General features: G+C 41.5%; 1 protein-coding gene across 6 annotated transcripts in view; it reads left to right on the top strand.

Moving 5' to 3' along the window:
* Positions 1-21,118, top strand: part of CDKL3 (cyclin dependent kinase like 3) — a 58,142-nt gene that overhangs the window by 20,491 nt on the left and 16,533 nt on the right. For 5 of the 6 annotated variants that reach the window (XM_033927789.1, XM_033927788.1, XM_033927793.1 and 2 more), the window contains 7 exons: positions 2,690-2,829; positions 8,723-8,811; positions 10,853-11,003; positions 13,348-13,667; positions 14,747-14,843; positions 15,954-16,109; positions 18,413-18,578. In XM_033927789.1, coding sequence (XP_033783680.1) covers positions 2,690-2,829; positions 8,723-8,811; positions 10,853-11,003; positions 13,348-13,667; positions 14,747-14,843; positions 15,954-16,109; positions 18,413-18,578 — 1,119 coding nt within the window. The remainder of the gene's footprint in view (positions 1-2,689; positions 2,830-8,722; positions 8,812-10,852; positions 11,004-13,347; positions 13,668-14,746; positions 14,844-15,953; positions 16,110-18,412; positions 18,579-21,118) is intronic. The other variant, XM_033927790.1, reaches the window with a different exon arrangement.

The following is a 21,118-nucleotide window of genomic DNA, read 5'->3' as shown; positions in this document are numbered from 1 at the left end:
GTAATGACGTAATCATCTCAAACTTTTTCAAATAAAAACAAAGCTTCATGCCAGTGCTTGTGAATAATTTTAGCAATCATCACTTTTCATACAGAGGAGACATTATGATGTATGGGGCAAACTCATTTAGGTTCCAATTCCCAAGTAGAATATGAGTTGTCTGCTGGGTTTTGATCTTGTGCAGTTCCCCAGTACTGAGGTCTTTCTCTTTAGTATTCTTTAAAAGAATTTGGCCTTTCCACTTTCTATATATTATTATTTATTTTTTTTTACCAAATATTTTTGTGGAATTCTGTGAATTGGAGTTTGGTAATTTTAGGTTTTGTTTTCGGCCATTTTGTTTTCGGCCATTTTTAAGGTGTCCATTTTTAGAAACCAGGCCATATTGTTTAAGCAGTACTTCAGCTATCAAGAGTGTTCTGTTTTTAATGTCCTTCTGTCTTCTCTTTAATCCTCTTATTTCTGTTGTTTATCATATAGGGCTTTAATTTATAGCAGGACACTTATGTGAGAAATTTCAAAAGGGGCTTGTTTTACAAAAATAAGCTTTCAGATCCAGCCCTGTAAATTTATGCATGTACTCTACATGTAAATGCATATGTTATAGAGTAGTAATCCTAGGTGTTAGAATTGTCCCCTACTCAACAAAGCTAAATCAACCAAATAGTTTTTAATTCCATTGAGTTTATTTAAACCTATGAGATATTTGTTATTTAAAAGTTTTTGTAATGAAGATTATTTAAATATTGGAGGGATCGATGAAGATATAATGTGTAAACCCTTAACGAGTATAAAGATTGCATAGGGAATGGGTGGTATCACTGAGATCCCTGAAGAAAACTGAAGTGGTGTTATAGAACAGTGTTCTTCAACCACCGGTCCATGGACCGGTGCCGGTCCACAGAAATTTCCTGCCGGTCCACAGGGCCAGCATGTGCATCAGGCCCAAAACTGTGTTCTTCAACTGCCGGTCCGCAGTGCGATCGATGCGTTGTTAATAAGATTATATTGTGTGTATATATGAAAAATGAATGGAAAAAATACAATTAGGACTATGGGGGCAGGGTCTGGGGTGGAGATTGGGTAGAGATGGGCAGGGTCTGGCCCACGACTTAGCCCAGTGTTCTTCAACCACTGGTCTGCGGACCGATGCCGGTCCACAAAATAATTCTTTTATTTCTGCCGGTCCATAGGTGTAAAAAGGTTGAAGAACACTGTTATAGAATACACATAAGCCGCAATGATTTCCTATTGACATTTGCAGGGTATAAGAAACAATATATACAGATCTCATAAATGTGTGCACATACTTTATTTGCAGATATGTAGCCATGTAGCTTTACATGCTGAAAAACGTATTTAAAAAAATTACTCCCATACTACTATGTATATATTTAGGGCTCCTTTTACTAAGCTATGCTAGCGGTTTTAATGCGCGCTTAGCGTGCGCTACAATGCCGCACATAAGAACATAAGAAGTTGCCTCCACTGAGACAGACCAGAGGTCCATCTTGCCCAGCGGTCCACTCCCGCGGCGGCCCATCAGGCCCATTGCCTGAGCAGTGGTCCCAGACTATCCCTATAACCTACCTCTACTCCTATCGGTACCCCTCTTTTTTTTTTTTAAATATTTTATTTATAAATTTTTCATTCTTACAATAATTTAATTGTACATAAAGCTTAAATTAATACATGAAAAATTATGATTCTAAATAATTCATCTTATCATATAAAATATAACCCTCCCCTTTTTTCATTTCTTATTTCCACATAATATACATTCCCCTCCCCACGCTAATATAACTATTACTAATGTGCTATGAAATCTGATCATTGGAATAGCGGGTCAATGGTTCCCAAATTTTCTTAAAATTATGAATATTTCCCTGTTGTAATGCTATTGTTTTTTCCATTTTGTATATATGACAGACTGAATTCCACCAAAATGTATAGTTTAATTTGGAATAATCCTTCCAATTTTGAGTTATTTGTTGCATGGCGACCCCTGTCAATATTAATAATAGTTTGTTATTGTTTGCTGTAATCGGACTCTGAGTTCTCATTGCTGTACCAAATAGTATAGTATCATATGAGAGTCCTACAGGATTTTCTAATAATTCATTAATTTGGGGCCAAATTAATTTCCAAAATGCATTTACACAGGGACAATAAAAAATTAAGTGATCTAACGTCCCAACTTCTACTCTACAATGCCAGCATCTATTAGATCTAGTACTATCTATTTTTTGTAAACGCGTAGGGGTCCATAAAACTCTATGTAACAAAAACATCCAAGTTTGACTCATAGATGCTGACTTTGTAGATCTTAATCTCCAGGACCAAAATCGTGGCCATTGAGACTCAGATATTGTCTGACCAATCTCAATGCTCCAAATATCCCTAAGTCCTATCGGTACCCCTCAATTCCTTTATCCTCTAGCGCAGCTTGGTAAAAGGAGCCCTTAGACTGGTGGTAGGAGTGCAAAAAGTAGAAAATTTAAACTTGTGATTTGTAACAGATGCATTTTCAGAATTACATGGCTCCTCTATGGACAAATCTATCTGCTAAGTAGTAAGAATGCTGATTTACATTGAATTAAGGAAACAAATATCATGCAAAATGTTGCTCTAAAGTTAATTGTCTCCTGGTTGCCTTATATCAGATGATCAGGGCTTCCTTTCTTTTCAGATAAATTGAGTCCACGCCTCCAGGAGCTCTTTGAGAGCAATGCAGTCTTTGCAGGGGTGGTTCTTCCGGAGGTTCATCACCCTACAAATGCAAGGAAAAAGTATCCCAGATTAAGCCCATTATTGGCGGATATAGTACATGTATGTTCAAAGAGATCTAAGTTACAGTTGCTTTCTAGGAATATGCTAGGAAAAAAATTGAATTGTGTATTGTTATGTCATTTTGTTCTTTTCTCATTTATATTTCACTTTTTTCCAGACATGCTGCTTTTCATTTTAGTGCTCACTACATTTTTACAATGTACATAAATATTTTTTTACAGTGTGTTTTTGTATTGAATTATTTACCAGATCTTACAAATATTGTGTTTTGAAAAGCTTTAGCCTTCTGAAATGAAAAAATATTTTAACTCATTTTTAATTTTAGATGGGAAAGGACACAAAATGTCATAGCGGATATTCTAGTGCAATAAGTGTGTCATTTTGGACGGATGGGTAATATCCCCATGCTCATGAGCCATGTATAAGGAATCCAGTCCAGCTTTTGAATCCCTCCTCTTTCACTAGAAGGCTCTTCTGCCCCCTTCAGTTTTTCCTTATGCACAAGAACCAGAAGGAGTCTTTCTGACCTGCTCTGTATATTTATTTTTTTTCAGTTCTTTTTGCAAAGTTTTGACAATTTTCAGTGCTCAGAGTTCCCTTAATTGAGGTTTCAACACTGCCTATGTGGAGGAGAAGCAGACTGAGGTCGGCAGCGGACAGGCCAATCCCTCTGTTGGCGATCTTTTCTAAAGTTGTCTCAAGGGCATTATACCAATCATTAGTCAAACTATCAATATCTTCGTCCAAATTCAGTTATGATAAGACATCAACAAAATTATCCCTCAGAGTCTCAATTTCAAATTTTGGTCGGACAAGTATCTCACCATTTCCCCCATCACTAGAATGATGTATCTTAATTGACTGAATGGAGAAACTGATGAAATAATGATCTGTCCATATCATGGGTGTAATTACTGGACTGCTAAGCAAATCCCCTTTCATCGTTAATGGCAGAAGCACCAGATATAACATGTGTCTGCCATTGTAAGTCACTTCATGAATTATTTGTGTAAGTGAACATGCCTCAAGCATCTCAATTAGATTACAATGTTGACTTCTACCTTCCCCATCTGGAGTAAGAGGAATATTAAAATCTCCTATTATACATAGTTGTTCCATGTCTACTGGGAGATTCAAGATCATCTCAAACAGCTTTCCTGGTGGACTATAGATCACACAGAGGGACAAATTCATGTTAGTCAACACAGCGTATTCCAACTCAGATGTTACATCTGCAGCAGTTAGTTTAAATCTCAGCTCTTTTCTAAAGAAAACAATTACTCCTCCTCCCCTTGGGCTTGAGTGCAGGCTGTCAGGCACCCGTAGGGGGCTCAACGGTGTTCTGCAGGGTGCCGGTTGTGTTTTGCCTCCCCCCTTTCTTGTCTGCAAGTCCATGGGAGTTCGAAGCTCAGTCAGACATGGGTCCAACTGGCAGCCCAAAGATTCAGCGTTGGAGGAGCGGTCTGTTTGAGGCAATGATTTCTTCAACTAGATCCAGCAACCTTTGGAGCTGAGGCAGGCAGCAGCACATTTCCAGCACAGGTCACAGTAAGTAAGAATAATTTATTGCTGTAACACATTGGGGTAAACTTGAGCTCCATAAGTGTTTGGCATGATTGTTTCGCTGTTTTGATTGTTCTTTGGCAATGTTTAACATGTTTGTTATGATTTCAGAGCAGAACAGAGTTGTACTTTGGGGAGTTTTCCTTGTACGATTTCTTCACGTATGTTTCTACAAGGGTTCTTCAAAAAGTTTCCACACTTTTCATATTTTTGCGGGAAATGGTTGGGGCAGGAGAAGTGGTAAGAGGGTGTGTCGTAGAAAGTGATGTGACTAGTCAGTCAGGCAAGCCGGTTCACCTTGCAGGTAGTGATGTAATTTGCTTTTAAGATAAAAATAAAAGTGCAGAAACTTTTTGAAGATCCCTCATATATGGGGTTATTGCTTGTTTTGGAACAAACTGAAGGGGGCAAAAGGGCCCTCTAGTGAAGGAAGAGGATTTCAAAAGCTGGAGTGGATTCCTTCTGTATGGCGTGCGAGCATGGTGATATTATCCATCCATCCAGAATGATACAGCTATCTACTAGAAAAGATATTTGCAAAGTAAGAACCTAAACTCTTTTTGGTTTTTTATGTTTAAAAAAAAGACAACATAATCCTGCTGGATTTTTTTCAGCTATTTAAATTTTATGTACTGTAAAATTTGAATGTTTCTACCCCCTAGTATTGCTATACCATAAGTAAGTGAATGGAATTGTGTCAGTTTATTCATTCACATCTATAATAATAAAATGCTAGGCGCGCATGCACACTCTCGCTGCGTGTTCCCTGAGATCTGATCTGTCGGGATGTGCCGGTGAGAGTGAGCATGCGCGCTTACTACACAGCCTACACCTTACCATGTCACAGAGGGAGTGAACGCGGACTCCTGCCGTCTCCCGAGCCTCAAACGTAAGTCTCCTCCTTTGCCCGCCTCCGGCCTCTGCCCCTCATCATGCTTCAGTCTGTCGCAGACTCCAGAACTTTTAGCGGCTCCTTTCACGAGCCGCACCTGCGTCGGAGAAGACTTCCGACGCAGGCGGCGATCGTAAGAGGAGCCGCCACGGCACCTTAAAACTTAAAAATCAACCTTCAGACTCCGGAAAAACTCCTCCGAGGCAATTAGCCATCGAGCTCCACTCCAGCACCAGCGGAAGTTGAGTTTTTCAAAATTGTGAGACCGTGGAAAGGGAAGGGGAGAGGGTGCCAAGGAACTAGATAGCAGGCCTGAACGCAGGAAGGGAAAGGGGGGTAGGGTAAAGAAAGTGCTGGGTCTGCTGCACTGTAGATCCAATCAAATTTGTAATTCTGTGCCAAGCCTTGAACTGCTCTGGAAAAAAAACACAAAATAGTTTCTGGGTCTGTTTGCTGATGTTTTCACGAGCAGGAGTCGGTTTTGAAAACACCTGGTGTGGTTCATGGAATGGGAATGGGGGGGGGTGCTGCTGGACAGGGAGGAGGTAAAAGTAAGCGAAAAGGGCTGCTAGCACCCGTTAATGTAACGGGCTAAAATACTAGTTTTATATAATTCCTACAGGGTATATAAACATGATATACTCAATATAGTTAACACTTGGATTTGTTTTACATACTTGATATTTTGAATATATTCAATTTATGACTATATTCTGTGCATGGGACACTCCCAGCAATATCTTTCATTACAGGCGTGGAAATTCAAACACAAATAGTCTTTTCCCTGTTCTCTTCTCATTTTATGTACAAAAAATGGCTATTTTCCATCTTGCAGATGTATTCCATTCTGCTTCCATTTCTTTTTGTCCACATAGGGGCCCTTTTACAAAAGTGTGGTGAATTTTTGCACTTAAACATTAATGCACAGTAAATTCAAAGGCTATGCTACGTGACATAATCACGCTCGAGAAATGGGCTGCGACATGGCAAATGAGGTTTAACGTGGATAAATGTAAGGTGATGCATGTTGGTAACAAAAATCTTATACACACCTACAGGATGTCTGTTGTGGTACACCAAACTGATGATCAAAACAACAGACATCAAAGTGTTTTGGAAAGAAATCAAAACATTTCTTTTCAAACAACACGTCCTTACTTAATATTCCCCTCCCCAATCGCACATGCACTCTCCCCAGCAAATAACACACTAGTCATCCCCTTGAACCTCATTTCCCAAAAATATCCAGACTCCTAAATAAGCATCTCCCAAAGGTATCAATTTAACCTTCTCCTAAATAAGCATCTCCCTTAGGTATCCACTTAACTGATTCCTTCAAAGTTAGGTACCTTTCTTCAGTTGCCTATATTGTTTTCCCCACTGAACCTTGTAACGACTTGAACCCTGTCAAGTTATTCTATCGATAAATCCAGATATCTTATACTTGTATTTCTATACCACAACATGTAATTTACTTAAATCGTTGTAATGTAATTCTCTCGGTAATGTCCTGATCTCTTTTAATTGTAATCCGCTTAGAACCGCAAGGCACAGGCGGAATAGAAATCACAAATGTAATGTAATTAGGAGTTATGCACAAAATTGCCCATAGTTGGTATTCTATAAAATGTGTGTAGTTTTCATAGCACACAACTGCAAGGAGGCATGCCTGGCATTTATGCCTAATTGCTTTCAGTTATCAGCCATTTAGCTCGCATAAATGCTCATTCCTCAATTTGGGCATGTAACTTCAGTCTTAAGTTAGTAATCTATAATGGAATTTCGCACACAATTGCTAATATAGAATTTGTGCTCAATACTTGTCATTCTAGCACCCAACTTTGGGTGAGCTTAACTGCTTAATTCATGTTTCAAAAATAACAACATAGAAGTGTAGAAAAAGACCAATTGACCTATGCAGTATGACTGATTATTTCAATTGACTCTTCCAAGCATATATTTTAGCTGCCAGCCTTAGAGTTTGATTGTCTAAGATTTTGACGCTCCATTTTGCGTAGGATATCTGGGTCAGGAAAGGGATTTTCAAGTTGGGCCTTTCAAAATGTACTGTGTATTTTACAAAAGGCTTATAGAATCCAGAGCCTTTTGTTACATACACAAATACTCCTACATTCTTATGCATATTTGCTGATATATACAGTAGGAAGAGCTATTTTACAAAAGAACACATTCCAAAGAGCAGTTTCATATGGGGTGTTACATGTGTAAGTGCAATTTCTAAACCTAAACTGAGGTTGTTTTTAAGGCCCAACAAATGAGTACAATTGTCTGCTCGCTCACTCGCTTAAAACTCCAGGTCTAATAAGCAGTTAGGGATGGATTCTGCAAATGGCGCCATTATTGGCAGCCGCCTACAGAAACGGCACCATTCGCATGTCAATCACACTATGGCACCATTTGCAGAATTGTGGCCATGTCAAAAATAGATGCTGGAAAATAGACCAGGCCTATATTTATGGCTCCTACCTGTGATGAGAATCACATCTACAGAGGTGCCTATGTCCACTTCTGGCGCAAACCATGCCTACTTTTGACATAGGCACCAGTGGCGCTTCTATAGACGAGACTTGGATGGCGTTCTTTGTGGGCACCTGCAGGCGCTTACATTTTTAAAAATTACTTTTAATTGGTTTTAAACGACGTGGTCAATTACAGCGCTGTTTATCGCCAATTAAAACAAGTTAGGCAGCTGTGGGGCATCTACTGCCATCTAACTTTGGGTGAAGTTTTGAGAATCAGGCCTTTAGTGTACACTTATGCATTGATAAGAGTTAGAGAATGACACGGGGACAAATTTTTCCCCATCCCCAAGGGAACTCATTTTCCCGTTCCGTCCCCGTGAGTTCTTTTCCTGTCCCTGCCTCATTCCTGCAAGCTGTGTTCTCATCTACACAAGCCTCAAATGCTTTAAAATCCTAAGTAGCAACATTTTAGAGCTCAGATTGTGATGTCATAATGCCTCATTCCACCAATGCCTAAGCTCCGTCCTCAAACGCTTTAAAATCCTAAGTAGCAACATTCTAGAGCTGAGATTGTGATGTCATAATGCCTCATTCCACCAATGCCTAAGCTCCGTCCTCATCTGCACAAGCCTCAAACCCTTTAAAATCCTAAGTAGCAACATTCTAGAGCTCAGATTGTGATGTCATAATGCCTCATTCCACCAATGCCTAAGCTCTGTCCTCATCTGCACAAGCCTCAAACACTTTGCAATCATAAGTGTTCGAGGCTTGTGCGGTTAAGGCAGAGCTTACAGGAATGGGGCAGGGATGGGGACAGGAACAAAACTCGCGGGGACGGGATGGGGAAATTGAGTTCCTGCGGGGACAGGGACAAATTTGTCCCCATGTCATTCTCTAATCAGAGTATCTTATCTCCTGTGCCCCTGTGTAGCCTGCCAGGCAGACCTGGCTAATGGGTCTAATAAGGTAATAGTTTGTATGTTTTGTTTTACAGTCTTGCTTACAAATCGATCCTTCTGATAGGGTGTCAGCCACAGATCTGCAGCAGCATGACTATTTTACCAGGGAAGCATTCCAAGACAAGTAAGGATTTTATCAGATATGGGGACTAAAAGCTTGCACTTTTTTGGTGCCCATTAAAGACGGTATATCAAATGCTAATATTTCACATAAAAGAGCTATGTGGGTACTTTTATAAGTTGGCACTTGCTATGAGTGTGTATTCAGGTTCGTATTATATGTCAGTTTTATAAAGACCAAGTAAATGTCTGCATTACATGTGCAGATATTTACTACTGCCCCAGAACGCTTGTAAATGCCTATCTATAATTTGTACGGTTGCGCATAATAGCTTAGCATATTTTGTAATCTGGAGCAAATTCTCAAAACGGCGCCATTAGTTAAGCGGTGGTAAGTACCCTAACTTAATCATTTGAATTGGTTCAGTCACAGTAACTGACTGCGCTGATTAAAAAACAAAACATTGTTAAAACTCAAAATGGAGGTGCTGTTAGGTGCCTCCAAAACAGCACCTTTGTCCTAGCTAAAGAGGTGCCTGAAGTCGCTTACAGCCACTGTAGGCTTGGTTAACCCCAGAAATGGCCTTAGACGCCTCTGTAGATGTGATTCTCGTGGAAGGTAGGTGCCGGAAATATAGTCCTTTAAAACTCTGGCTTGCATTTCCGGCCTACCTTTCATGTAGCCACAATTCTCCAAACAGTTCCATTGTGAAGTAGGCCGCTGTCTAGGCCTACCTCGAGATAGAGACCTCACACACTCTATATACTGGTATCAATCAATAAGTATATTTATTAGCAAATCAGTAACAGCTTACAAGACTAAATCATTCAGCATATAGAGTAACAGAATGTGATCTTCAGGCCTGAGGATCCTCTGATGTCTGTTCTGCTTACTTCCTCTTAGAGGCCTGTTCTTATACATTTCTTGGTGGTCAACACCACGTTGGTCTAAATCACATGATACATCTTTATTGGTTATTTCCTTACACGTCATTACATAAGTAGATTCATTTATTGGCTTATACATTTGTGTCACGTTATACGTCTGTTCAGTTTACCGTAAGGCCTATTCTTTTCCCGCAAATGCCCCTTTCTTTTACCATATAAGCAATTCTGAGCCTCAACCCCCATCCCTGCTTCGTTATCACAAGACATATCTTGCTAAATGATATTCTTGAGAATTCTATTTTCTGACCATGAGATGTGTTCATCTTTTTGTAATATCCTGCCAGGTGTGAGCCCTATTGCCATGCAACAGAGTTAAGTCTTGTTTCTCATAAGTTTCGCTTAGCCTAGCAGCTAGCTCAGCAGCAGGGTATTTCCCAATCAGTATATGCCAGCTGGCAACTGTATTATGAAATGTCTTTTACATTGTTAATATACTGATTTATTAGAGCAGGAGAAAAAGGGGGGGGTTGAGGTCTGGTTTCTTCACCTTTAGTGTTATCCAAAGGACTTAACATGCTTCACCTGTATTATACAAGGACTTTATACCAGAATTTTCCATGATTTTTTTCTTCTTCTCATCTTCCTTTTCCTCTCAATTGTGTGATTGACACGCAATTGGTGACCATTTTGTAGCAAGCTGCCAATAACGGCGCCATTTGCAGAATCCAACCCTATATGTGTACATGTGCTCTCTGTCCAGGTTCCTCCCAAACTTTGCTTTTTACATGCCTGTTTGCAAAATACATATCATCATGTCAAGCACTGGTCAGTATTTTATAAGGGGCTATTTACGCACATATATGGTCACATGCACAAACACGACTTTAGCAAATTGTTCCCTAAGGGCCAGATTCTGTATAGTGTGACCAAATTTGCACATGCAAATCTGTGCACAGCGTTGATTTGCACACATAGCTTAATTGTGCAACAAACTAATCAGGCAATTAACACCTAATAATTGATGCTAATTGGCACTAGTTATATATTTTCAAAGACGGTATATAGCAGCTCTTATTAATATATTTTCTTGTGCATTGCTAAGATGATTAATATTTCTATCTAGATGATAATTACAAAACTGAAATGTACTATATATGTGATTGACAATATTAATACACGATATATGCATTAAGGTATATAGGCATTATTTTTTCCAGGTTTATGCAAGAACTTCAGGCTAAATTCTTTCAAGAAAGGAAAAATAGTACTTACGGAAAACTTGGAGAAAACAGAGAGTTGGACTGTGGAAAAGAAGACAAAAGAGTATTTCAAGGAAATGTATCACAGTGCAGCATAAAATTCCCAAGGGTGAGAACTATAATCTTATTTTTAGACTTTAGTATTTTTTGCTATCTTTATAATTGTGTGAAGGAACAAAGTGTCCTTGTAAAATAAAACTGATCAGTGATATTTTCTTTTCTACATATAAACTTAGGGCCTGCACTTCATAAAAAAATATCTATTAGGGTGCAGCCGGAAAAGGTTCTTGAAAGTTCTCTCCAGACTTTTTGACAATGATAAAGAGTGGTGGAGGACATCCGCTCCACTACAGGGCTGACTTTTGTGCTGTCATTGGTACTCTACGAAGGGTTGTTGAACAAGAGAATGGCCAAAATGTTCACTCAACGTGGTACCTCAACTCAACAAAGTATTTTCATTCATATCATTGAGTGAGCCTCATCTCAGTGCGTTTCTTTTATTGCGACTATATTGACTTCTGAGTTGTCAAAGTTTAATTTCAGCCCTGCAAAGGTTTTGCATTGCATGATGAGTGGTATGATTGCTGGGATTACCCAAAGAACATTAATAAATGACATAATATCTTCCTTGAAATAAATATTTTCACTTCCTTCCTCCCTATTGGGAACTCTTGAACAGAGATTCCAGTGTCAAGATGAACAATAATGGGGACCACAGACAACCCAACTAGTTGTGCTCTAACAGCAAACACCTGTGTAACTACCCTGTTAATCAATAACTGTGCACTAGGGATGTATCCATCTTATAAAATTTTCCTCAAATCCCATCTGCTCTAACACCTCAGGTCAGTAGAGCTGCTCCTTCACCCTTTAGTATTCATGGACCACTGAGCTCCACCTCTCCCACAATTATCTAATCTAATATATAAAACCCTAAGCTGCGTATGCGCACTCCCACCTGCGTGCTCCCGTTTTCCGTGCGTTGTAGGGCACCGCAGGTAGGAGTGTGCATGCGTGCGAATCTTTCTTCCCCCCAAGGCGGATGTCGGCCGCGGCGGCTGCAGGCCGCAGCAGCTGTAGGCCATGGTGACTGTCGGTGACAGCAGGCCGCGGCGGCTGTCAGCAGCTGCAGGCCGTGGCGGGCGAGCATGGAACACAGAGCCACCAGCAGCAGGTGGTGGTCAGCCCGAGAAATCCCTGACCTACAGGCCGGACCGAAGTTTAAAGTAGTGAGTGTAGGAGGGGCAGGAGAAGCTAGACTGAGGGGAAAAATGATGATGCACAGGGAAATGGAGGGAGAGGGAATGCTGCGGCTGCTGCACAGGGAAGTAGGGAAGGAGATAGGAAGAAAGACACTGGGGCAGGGGCAGGGAGAGAGACAGAAAGACAGACAGACATAGGGGGCCAGGGAGGGAGAGAGACAGAAAGAAAGACAGCGGGAGGAAGAGAGACAGAAAGAAAAAGACAGGGGTAGGGAGAGAAACAGAAAGAAAGACAGACATATATTCTAGCACCAGTGGGAGGAAGGGAGACAGAAAGAAGAAAGACACAGGGACAGGGAGAGACACAGAAAGACAGACAGACAAAGGGGGCCAGGGAGAGAGACTGACAGAAAGAAAGACAGCGGGACAGAGAGAAAGACAGAAATAAAGACAGACAGACATATATTCTAGCACCAGCGGGAGGAAGGGAGACAGAAAGAAAAGAAGAAAGACACAGGGAGAGACACAGAAAGACAGACAGACAAAGGGGGCCAGGGAGAGAGACAGACAGAAAGAAAGACAGCGGGACAGAGAGAGACAGAAATAAAGACAGACAGACATATATTCTAGCAGCCGTTAATGTAACGGGCTAAAATACTAGTAACTTTATAATGTTGACATGTAAGGTGGGGCAAGGGAATACAGGGGGGGGTCCCCATATCCGCAGGTAATAGGTTCCAAGACCTACCACAGATATGTGAAGCCATTGATAATAGCGAACGCTATTATATCGCAGTTTACTGCCCAAGCGCTGAGCACTCCCACCCACCTGCCTTCTACCCCACTGTGCCAACAACCTTTTCCCAGCATACCTTCTCCTTCACCAGCAGCGAGTAGCATCGGGCTGCTGTTCATTCCAGCCTGAACTCCCTCCCTCTGATGCCACTTCCTGGTTCTGTGATCTCAAAAGGAGGGAGCTCAGGCCATTGAGAGCAGCGGGCAAGAGATGCTGCTTGAAGCCAGTGAAGTTTTTTTTGGAGGTATGCTGGTTTGGGTATGGACCAGTGGGGATAGAGTGTGGGTGAATGGGTGGGAGTGCTCAGCACTCAGGCAGTAAACTGAAGATAATTGAAATTGCAGATATGGGGGGGCCCCTGGTATAGCTTTCCAAAGCATGAAAAAAGTCAGTATCTGGTTTATGGAATATTTTGTATTTGAATTTGTATAACTTTGATTATATGTTTCTTCCAGGAAATTGAAAAAGACAAGAAAAACAAAGACAACAAATGTGAAATGAAACCTAAAACGAAAGGAGGAAAATCACAAATGAAAATGTCTGAAGAAGATGAACCTTTAGAGCTCACTACCAGCCAGTCCCAGGTTGTTCTAGAATTATCTCAGGACAATAACTCTGTTGGCCCTGAAATAACTTTCTCCGTGGATCCAGGGAAGGATTCAACTGGTATGAAGGAAGACCTTCAAATAGCAACCAATATGACAATGCCACTTATCAATACTATCAGTGGCAACCTTACTGCAAGTAATTTTGGTTCACAGCTCACCAGTACTAGGTTAGTACAGGATAGAGGCAACCTTGTTGCATTGATAATGCACTGTCGTGATGCAGCCTTTCATTATTGCCAGTCAGCAATGAAGAAGTGCTTTGGTCCACCTGTATAATGCTGTGATTTAGTATGGGTATATTTATGTGGGTAATATTCACCCAACATTTTTCCCTTCCTGTAGGCATCCCAGCCTCCAGCTGAATACTTATTAGAATGGGCTATAAATCAGAAGAAAAATAGTTTTGTAATAGAGATAAAATATATTAAAATATTTAACTTTTAGCAGCTGTACCCTCTTATATAAAAGCCTTTCATATTTATGGAAACATTTCAGAGTAGTTGACTGTGCTGTAATGTTGCTTTAACATACTTGTTCTATCAGGAATACCAGGATTATATTTCTGTACTACATAATTAGCTTCTCATAAAAATGGAATAATTATAAAATACACTTCTCCCTCCTTATTCGCGGGGGATACGGGCAGAGCCGGACCGCGAATGGTGAAAAACCGCAAATATCCGGCTCTGACCCACCCCGCCTCCCTTCCGCCTTCCACCGGCATCCTGGCCTTACCTGGTGGTCTAGCTGGTTTTTGGGGCAGTAGCGATCTTCCTACGCTCCTGTCCCATGCAGATAGCCATTAGGAAATGGCTGTGGGGAGTTCCCCCCCCCACACTACACTGAAAACTATTGAACACTGAAAAAGGGAAGGAGAACAGGAGTTTTCAGTGTACCCCTCAAGCCCCACCAATGGGAGCGCAAGCACTTCTAAGTGTAGTGGGGGGTTCCCCCCACACACACCCCCTCAGAGCACAAATGGGAACAGCGGAAGCAGTGGCACGCATTTGTCCTGTTTGCAAATGTCGCTGCGGGATTGTCAGCGCTCCAAAATCCTGTATGCTTTTATGGGTCTCCAATAAGCACGTAACCCATTTTCTAATTATATAATACTACTAACATTTCTTTACCAAATCCTGGTAGAGAAAGAAACTTTTGATTAAAAAAAAGTTTTTAATGAAAATATTCTATGTTCCTGTTTTTAATTTTCTATAGTATATAAATCTTAAATGTTGTTCATCTGCAGTAGGTTAACAGAAAGGCCAAAGAAAAGAAGAAGTCCTTTACAGGCTCTGGGACAAGTTGGTCCTAACAGTAAACCAGAGGAAGGATCCATGATCCAGGTATGATAAGAACTGGGTTGTCAACTGTATCTGTCTTCATTTTTTTTTTTTTTAATTCTTTATTCATTTTTAAAATCTTACAACAAGTGAATTACCCATAATAAAACAATTTTCACATATCACTTGTATTTACATTCAAATATTCCTATATACTATAAAAAATACTCCCCTTTTTCCCAATAATCTTATTCCATATGATAAATATTCCCACCCCAATCCCATCCCACATGTACATTATCCATGTGCTAAGATATCTGATCATTAGAGTAATTAGTCAATGGCCCCCATATTTTCTTGAAATTATGAATATTCCCTTGTTGTAACGCTATCATCTTTTCCATCTTATATATATGACAAACTGAATTCCACCAAAATGTATAATTTAATTTTGTATAATCTTTCCAATTTTGAGTAATTTGTTGCATGGCGACCCCTGTCAATATTAATAATTTTTTTTTTCTGTCTTCATTTTGCTTTTGCATTTTGTTTATGATTATGATGCCTTATATCTTCCATTCTCTCAATGGTTGTTGCTGAGAGATTTTCCATAAAAGCAAACAAAGTCCTTTTACTAAGGTGCGTTAACATGATTAGCATGTGCTAAATACCATGCGGCCCATTGGGCTGCATGACACTTAATTCACACTAAATCTGTTAGCACAGCTCAGTAAAAGAGCCCCCAAAATTGTAATCTTATAGCCTATTTAATTAACCTGCTAAGGATGGCAAAATGTTTCTTTGAAAAACTGCTGTCTTCTAAAACACATTATAGAAATGTGAAATGATAGATATATCTAGGGGCAAATTGTAAAACATTTTCTAAAAATTGTCTTAACCCTGTTTTCCCCCTCTTCCTGCCCCGCAGGAAGTTTGACCCTACAGAGTCTGTGCGTACAGTATTTATGTACCTGTGGTCCTTCTTTGGGAAGAAATTTTCCCTTTAGAAAATGAGCTTGCAAGCTCACAGATATTAAGCACTTGTAGGCCTGATGCAAGATGGTGACCAAGGGAGAAGATGTGGGTTGTTTTTTGGTAATCTTTTAGTCTGAAGTTTATCTGTGTTTTTCCTTTTTGCAAATCCTTTTTTCCCTTTTTCTTCCTAATTTGGAGAAACACAAAGGCAAAATAAGGGGATTTCTTTCTGACCCCCTGAGACCTTTCCAGCTTTGGCAAACTTCAGTGATTAAGCACCTAGCACATCAATCTGAAATCTCGCCCGAAGGCTTTGTTACTGGTTCATGTATGGAGGCAGATGGCCAACTGGAGGTAAAACTATTGATAAACCTTAACAAGAGGTCTGCCCCTGACACTAAATGCTTGAGGCACTGGCTCAGGGTACCAAAAGCCTACCTCACTGGCTTGCTGTTGTAAACGGCCCTGAGCCCACACAAATATATTCAGCTCTCTTTTCCCCTCCCCACTGCAGAATCCCAACCCCCCTCCCATCGTATCCTCAGCTTATCCTCTTCCATTGCTCTCTCCCCTTCCTCTCCTGTGTTTTTCAATACAAGCATGCCAGTCTGTATTCTTCTCCTTTGCTTACACTAGCTCTTGCTGTAGGATTTGAACTGCAAGGCTCAAGGAGGAGGATGTGGCCTGGCCTACAGCTGCTCTCAGTGGCGCCCCTCCCCTGCCTTCCTCACTGCTCCTCTCTGCCGTGCACGCCTGCCTCCCCCCACTTTCCTTTTCCCGTACCTTTTTAACTTCTCTGGCATGAGCAACATGTCTACATCGGTTTCGGCTCACCCTTTGATGTCACTTCCTAGGTGTGGGTCCCTTAAGTGATGTCAGAGAGAATGCTGATGTCGACGCGGGCAGCAACCTTACGACGCCACTGGCTGCTCTTTTTCATCTGGACATGTTTTGGGCAGGACTAGGGCAGACCTAAAAAATTTGAGCATTCTCATTTTAGAAAGGGAATGAGCAGTGGTGTAGTGAGGGTGAGCCGCGCCCCTCACCCGCCCTCTTCCCCGCGTTCCCCTTCCCCCATACCTTTTTAACTTCGCTGCGAGCAGCCACCAACTTACTGCCCGCTTTGGCGCTCTCTCTGACATCCCAGAAGTGACATCGGAGAGAGCTCAGAAGCCAACGTGGACAGCCAAAGTTAAAAAGGTATGGGGGAAGGGAAGGGGCATGCATACGGCAGGGGGAGGAGTAGGAAGGGGGGGTGCTGGCCTTCCCTCCTAACTTTGCCACTGGGCATGAGAGTCTGTCCTAACAGATCAGTGTCAGGATTTACTGCTGCTACCTAGGACATCTAGGTTTCAGAGATTAGGGGATGTTTCCCCCTTAATCCCTCAGTGCTGGATGTTCTCCTCCCCCTCTCCACCCCAAATCCAATCTGGCAAGGGCTACCGGGCTCTATGACACCTATGATAAATGTGTAGGTTCAGATACATGACCATATATTTTGCTATTCCACAACATAAATGTTTATGTGTCCATTTTGACCTTTTGGTATTTCGGAGGTTATTTTTCTAAAGTGGCATTGGCAGATCTGTTCTAAAATGCAAGCATAATTTCGGACATTCCAACCTGGCTATTTCAATACTGCTCCATTTATATAATGTGTGGGTCACTATAGGGCTCATTTTCAATGCACTTAGACCCATAAAGTACCATAGGTTACGATGGTACTTTGTGTGTCTAAGTGCTTTGAAAATGAACTTCAATATATAACACTTGTATTATGGATCCCATCATCTGCCATTAATAGAAAGGTTTGGAAATGTGATTTGACTATTAGCATATGACATATTAATCAGAGTATGATTTACACGATTGAGGAAACGATCAGCCAGTTTTCTGGCTGTTGCAGCAAACTGGGATCCTTTGGTTTCCTATTAAAACTGAGGGAGGAAACTCTTGAAAGGGTGCTTTGTTGATAAGTCTTCGAAGTGCGATAGACCCATAATGTTTTGTTATCTCTGTGCCCACGTGCTGCACTTGGCTATGTTTCCCCCAGTAGTATACATGAGAGCCTGAAGGTCTCAGAGGTATTCATGAGAGAGGAGAAATGTTCTGTCATGGAAGGGAATGAGGTAATATGGTGGAGAAGGTACATTATTACTTTTAAACTAATATAATTATGCCAGTCTTTCCGGCTTTTTAATACTGTAATGTCAGACTAGATATCGAAGCTTTCTCTCAACCCAGTATTATATTTTTCCTTGTTACTTTTCTTGGTTTCCCCATCAGTTCCTTTTGAAGCCATTCAAATGTTGATCGAAAGCCTGGGCAGATGTTTTTAGTCTTTTGCTCTTACTTGGAGCCAAATTCCAGTCAGAACCTGTTCGTTTTGTTTCTGCCACCCAGTTACAGATGGTAGTGTTATTGGGAGAAAGGCTCTACATAATGGAAAGGAAGAACACGGTTCATACCTTGTTAATATAGTACACAACTCTAAGCTGATACCAGCTTTATAATGATTGTAAAAGATGGTTTATTTGGTTTTCCCGAATTCTCTCTTATTTTTATTTGCCAGACTCAATGAATAGCTGCTAATGTGACAATGAGGGTTGTATAAAAAAATGTATCATTAATTCAAATTCCTTTCTTTCCCCTTCAAGATTCAAACTGGGAAGTCCATGTTACTTCATGACCGAACTCCACAGATCGAGAAAATGCAGCTGTCAAACCGAAAGAAACCAAATCCTTCCAAATGTGAGAGAAAAGAAATCCACCTCCCAGAGCTACCATTAACAGTACAGCAGAAAGAACTCCGAGAAGTGGAAGGTGTGAAGGCTGCTGTGCGATTACACCATGATATTTGCACATAAACAGCAAGTGCTAAAAATAGAGGATAAGAGTTAAAACTCAGCCAATTCCAATATGTGACTTAGATGGAAAATGTTGAGATAGGCACCTGGACAAAATAATAATAATAATACAATGGTACCTCAGATTATGAGTGCACCGGTTTGCGAGTGTTTTTGCAAAACATTCGCAAAATTGGTGCCTTGCAAACCGAGCTTGCCTCGATGTACGAGCGCCTCCCCCCACGATCCGGCCCATCCCCGCTAAGTGTAAGGCCTGATTGGCCCAGGCTCTAGAAGCCTGGACCAATCGGGCATTAGGCATAGCAGGTCCGCCCATCCCCACTAGTCCTAAGGCCTGATTGGCCCAGGTGCCTACGAGCCTGGGCCAATCAGGCCTTAGGACTAGTGGGGATGGGCGGACCCGCTATGCCTAAGGCCTGATTGGCCCAGGCTTCTAGAGCCTGGGCCAATCAGGTCTTAGACTTAGTGGGGATGGGCCGGGAACATTTAAAGGTTAGTTGGGGGGGGAGGTTAGTTGGGGGTAGGTTAGGGGAGTCATGGGGGGAGGTCTTTAGCATGGGGGGTCCAGAGGGGGGTCTGGCTTTCCGTCAGGAGGGGTTGGGCACCCTCCTGCCGGCGATTGGGAGTTTGGGGGGACGGCGTTCCGTCAGGAGGGGTTGGGCACTCTCCTGCCGGCGATTGGGAGTTTGGGGGGGCAGCGTTCCGTCAGGAGGGGTTGGGCACCCTCCTGCCGGCGATTGGGAGTTTGGGGGGGCAGCGTTCCAGCAGGAGGGGTTCGGCACCCTCCTGCCGGTGATCGGACAGGCGGCCGCGGCCGCTATACTTATTACGGCAGGGAGTTTTGCTGGCCTACATTTTAAGCGTCTCTTCCTCAATTAGGGAGACGCGTAGGGCCGCCTAGGTTTGCCTATGGCCCTTAGGCGAGCTTAGGCGTCTTGCGGGCCTCCCTAGCTCCCGGAGGCGCCTTCAGTTTAGGCGGCCTGCCTGGGGAGCATTTTTTTTAAAAACGTGCATCCCGATTGGTTGATTAGACGGCTGTAGGATGCCTACAGCTGCCTAAAATCGGGACGGCACTTTTCAGAATCTGGGCCAAAATATCTATAATCACCCCATATCAGTTATTCAAAATTCCATCCCCCCACCTTCCTCCACCTGGATGTGCATATTTAAAGGGAAAAACACTATTCAAACAGTACAATATTTTGCTAATGGCTCCCAAATTTCCTGAAACCTCTTAAAATTCCCTTTCTGAATGGCCAATGTCCTTTCCATTTTGTACATATGACACAGTGAATTCCACCAAAAACCTTAATTAAGCCTTTTCCAATTCTTCCAATTGCTTGTAATTTGTTGTATGGCGACTCCTATCATTATTAATAAAAGCCTGTTGTTTTTAGATATTTGGCTTTTAGCCCTCATGACCATGCCAAATAATACCGTATCATAGGACAATGTCACTGGATTTTCCAACAGACAATTAATTTGGCCCCATATTGAATTCCAAAATGCCAAAATAAATGGACAATAGAACAATAAATTATCTAAAGTCCCTGCTTCGAGATGACAATGCCAACATCTATTTGACTTAGAGCTATCTAACTTTCTTATATAATTTTCTTATATACCGCCCCACCAGCAGTTCTGGGTGGTTCACAACAGTAAGACTGAACATTTCAGTTAGTAATAACAATTCTGAGAAAATAACTATCATAACTACTACATCGTTAAATACATAATCAGATAAAAAATTCAGTTAAAATATAAAACAGAATAAAAAGTACATTTGAAATACGGAATCTAAAAAGAACACATCTTAAAGTCTCAAAAATCTTGTTTAGCGAATAGATGTGTTTTCAATAATTTCCTAAATAAGGGATAAGAATTGGCTTGAACAGTGAACAGAATCATCCAGGAGATGTCTTTTCGACCAGTGATCAGTCTTTATTCAAAACAGTGGTCCCAAAAGGGATCCCAGTTTCAGCATGTAGGAGACGCCTTCCTGAGGGTACACGATCGGGGGAATTTTCCCTGCATAAACAAAAACGGTTTCTCAACAGATCACAGACATTGAGAGCTTTAGCTTCCATCAAATCCGCTAAACAGCAAGGCGTTGATGAGTTTTCCAAAAAAGCTGAAGCCAGATTGATGCTAAAGCTCTCAATGTTCTGGTGATCTGTTGCGAAACCGTTTTTTGTTTATGCAGGGAAAATTCCCCAGATCGTGTCCCCTGAGGAAGGCATCTCCTACACGCCGAAACTGGGATCCCTTTTGGGACCACTGTTTTGAATAAAGACTGATCATTGGTTGAAAAGACACCTCCCTTGCCTTTATTGTTGATCTGTTCATATCTCAAAGCGAGGGGTTCTTCTGTCTGCCTGTCTGTCTATTTCTTAGGTGGAAATAAGGGGTTTGGGAATGATTTCTGCTGAGTAGGCTTCCTGGGCTGTGGGTTTTGTGAGCAATTCCTGATAAGAAGTATGAGGGCAGGGACCACAA

The sequence above is a fragment of the Geotrypetes seraphini genome, chromosome 18, assembly GCF_902459505.1.
Source record: "Geotrypetes seraphini chromosome 18, aGeoSer1.1, whole genome shotgun sequence".
NCBI classification, from domain to species: domain Eukaryota; kingdom Metazoa; phylum Chordata; class Amphibia; order Gymnophiona; family Dermophiidae; genus Geotrypetes; species Geotrypetes seraphini.
This window is presented reverse-complemented; position numbering and strand designations above follow the sequence as displayed.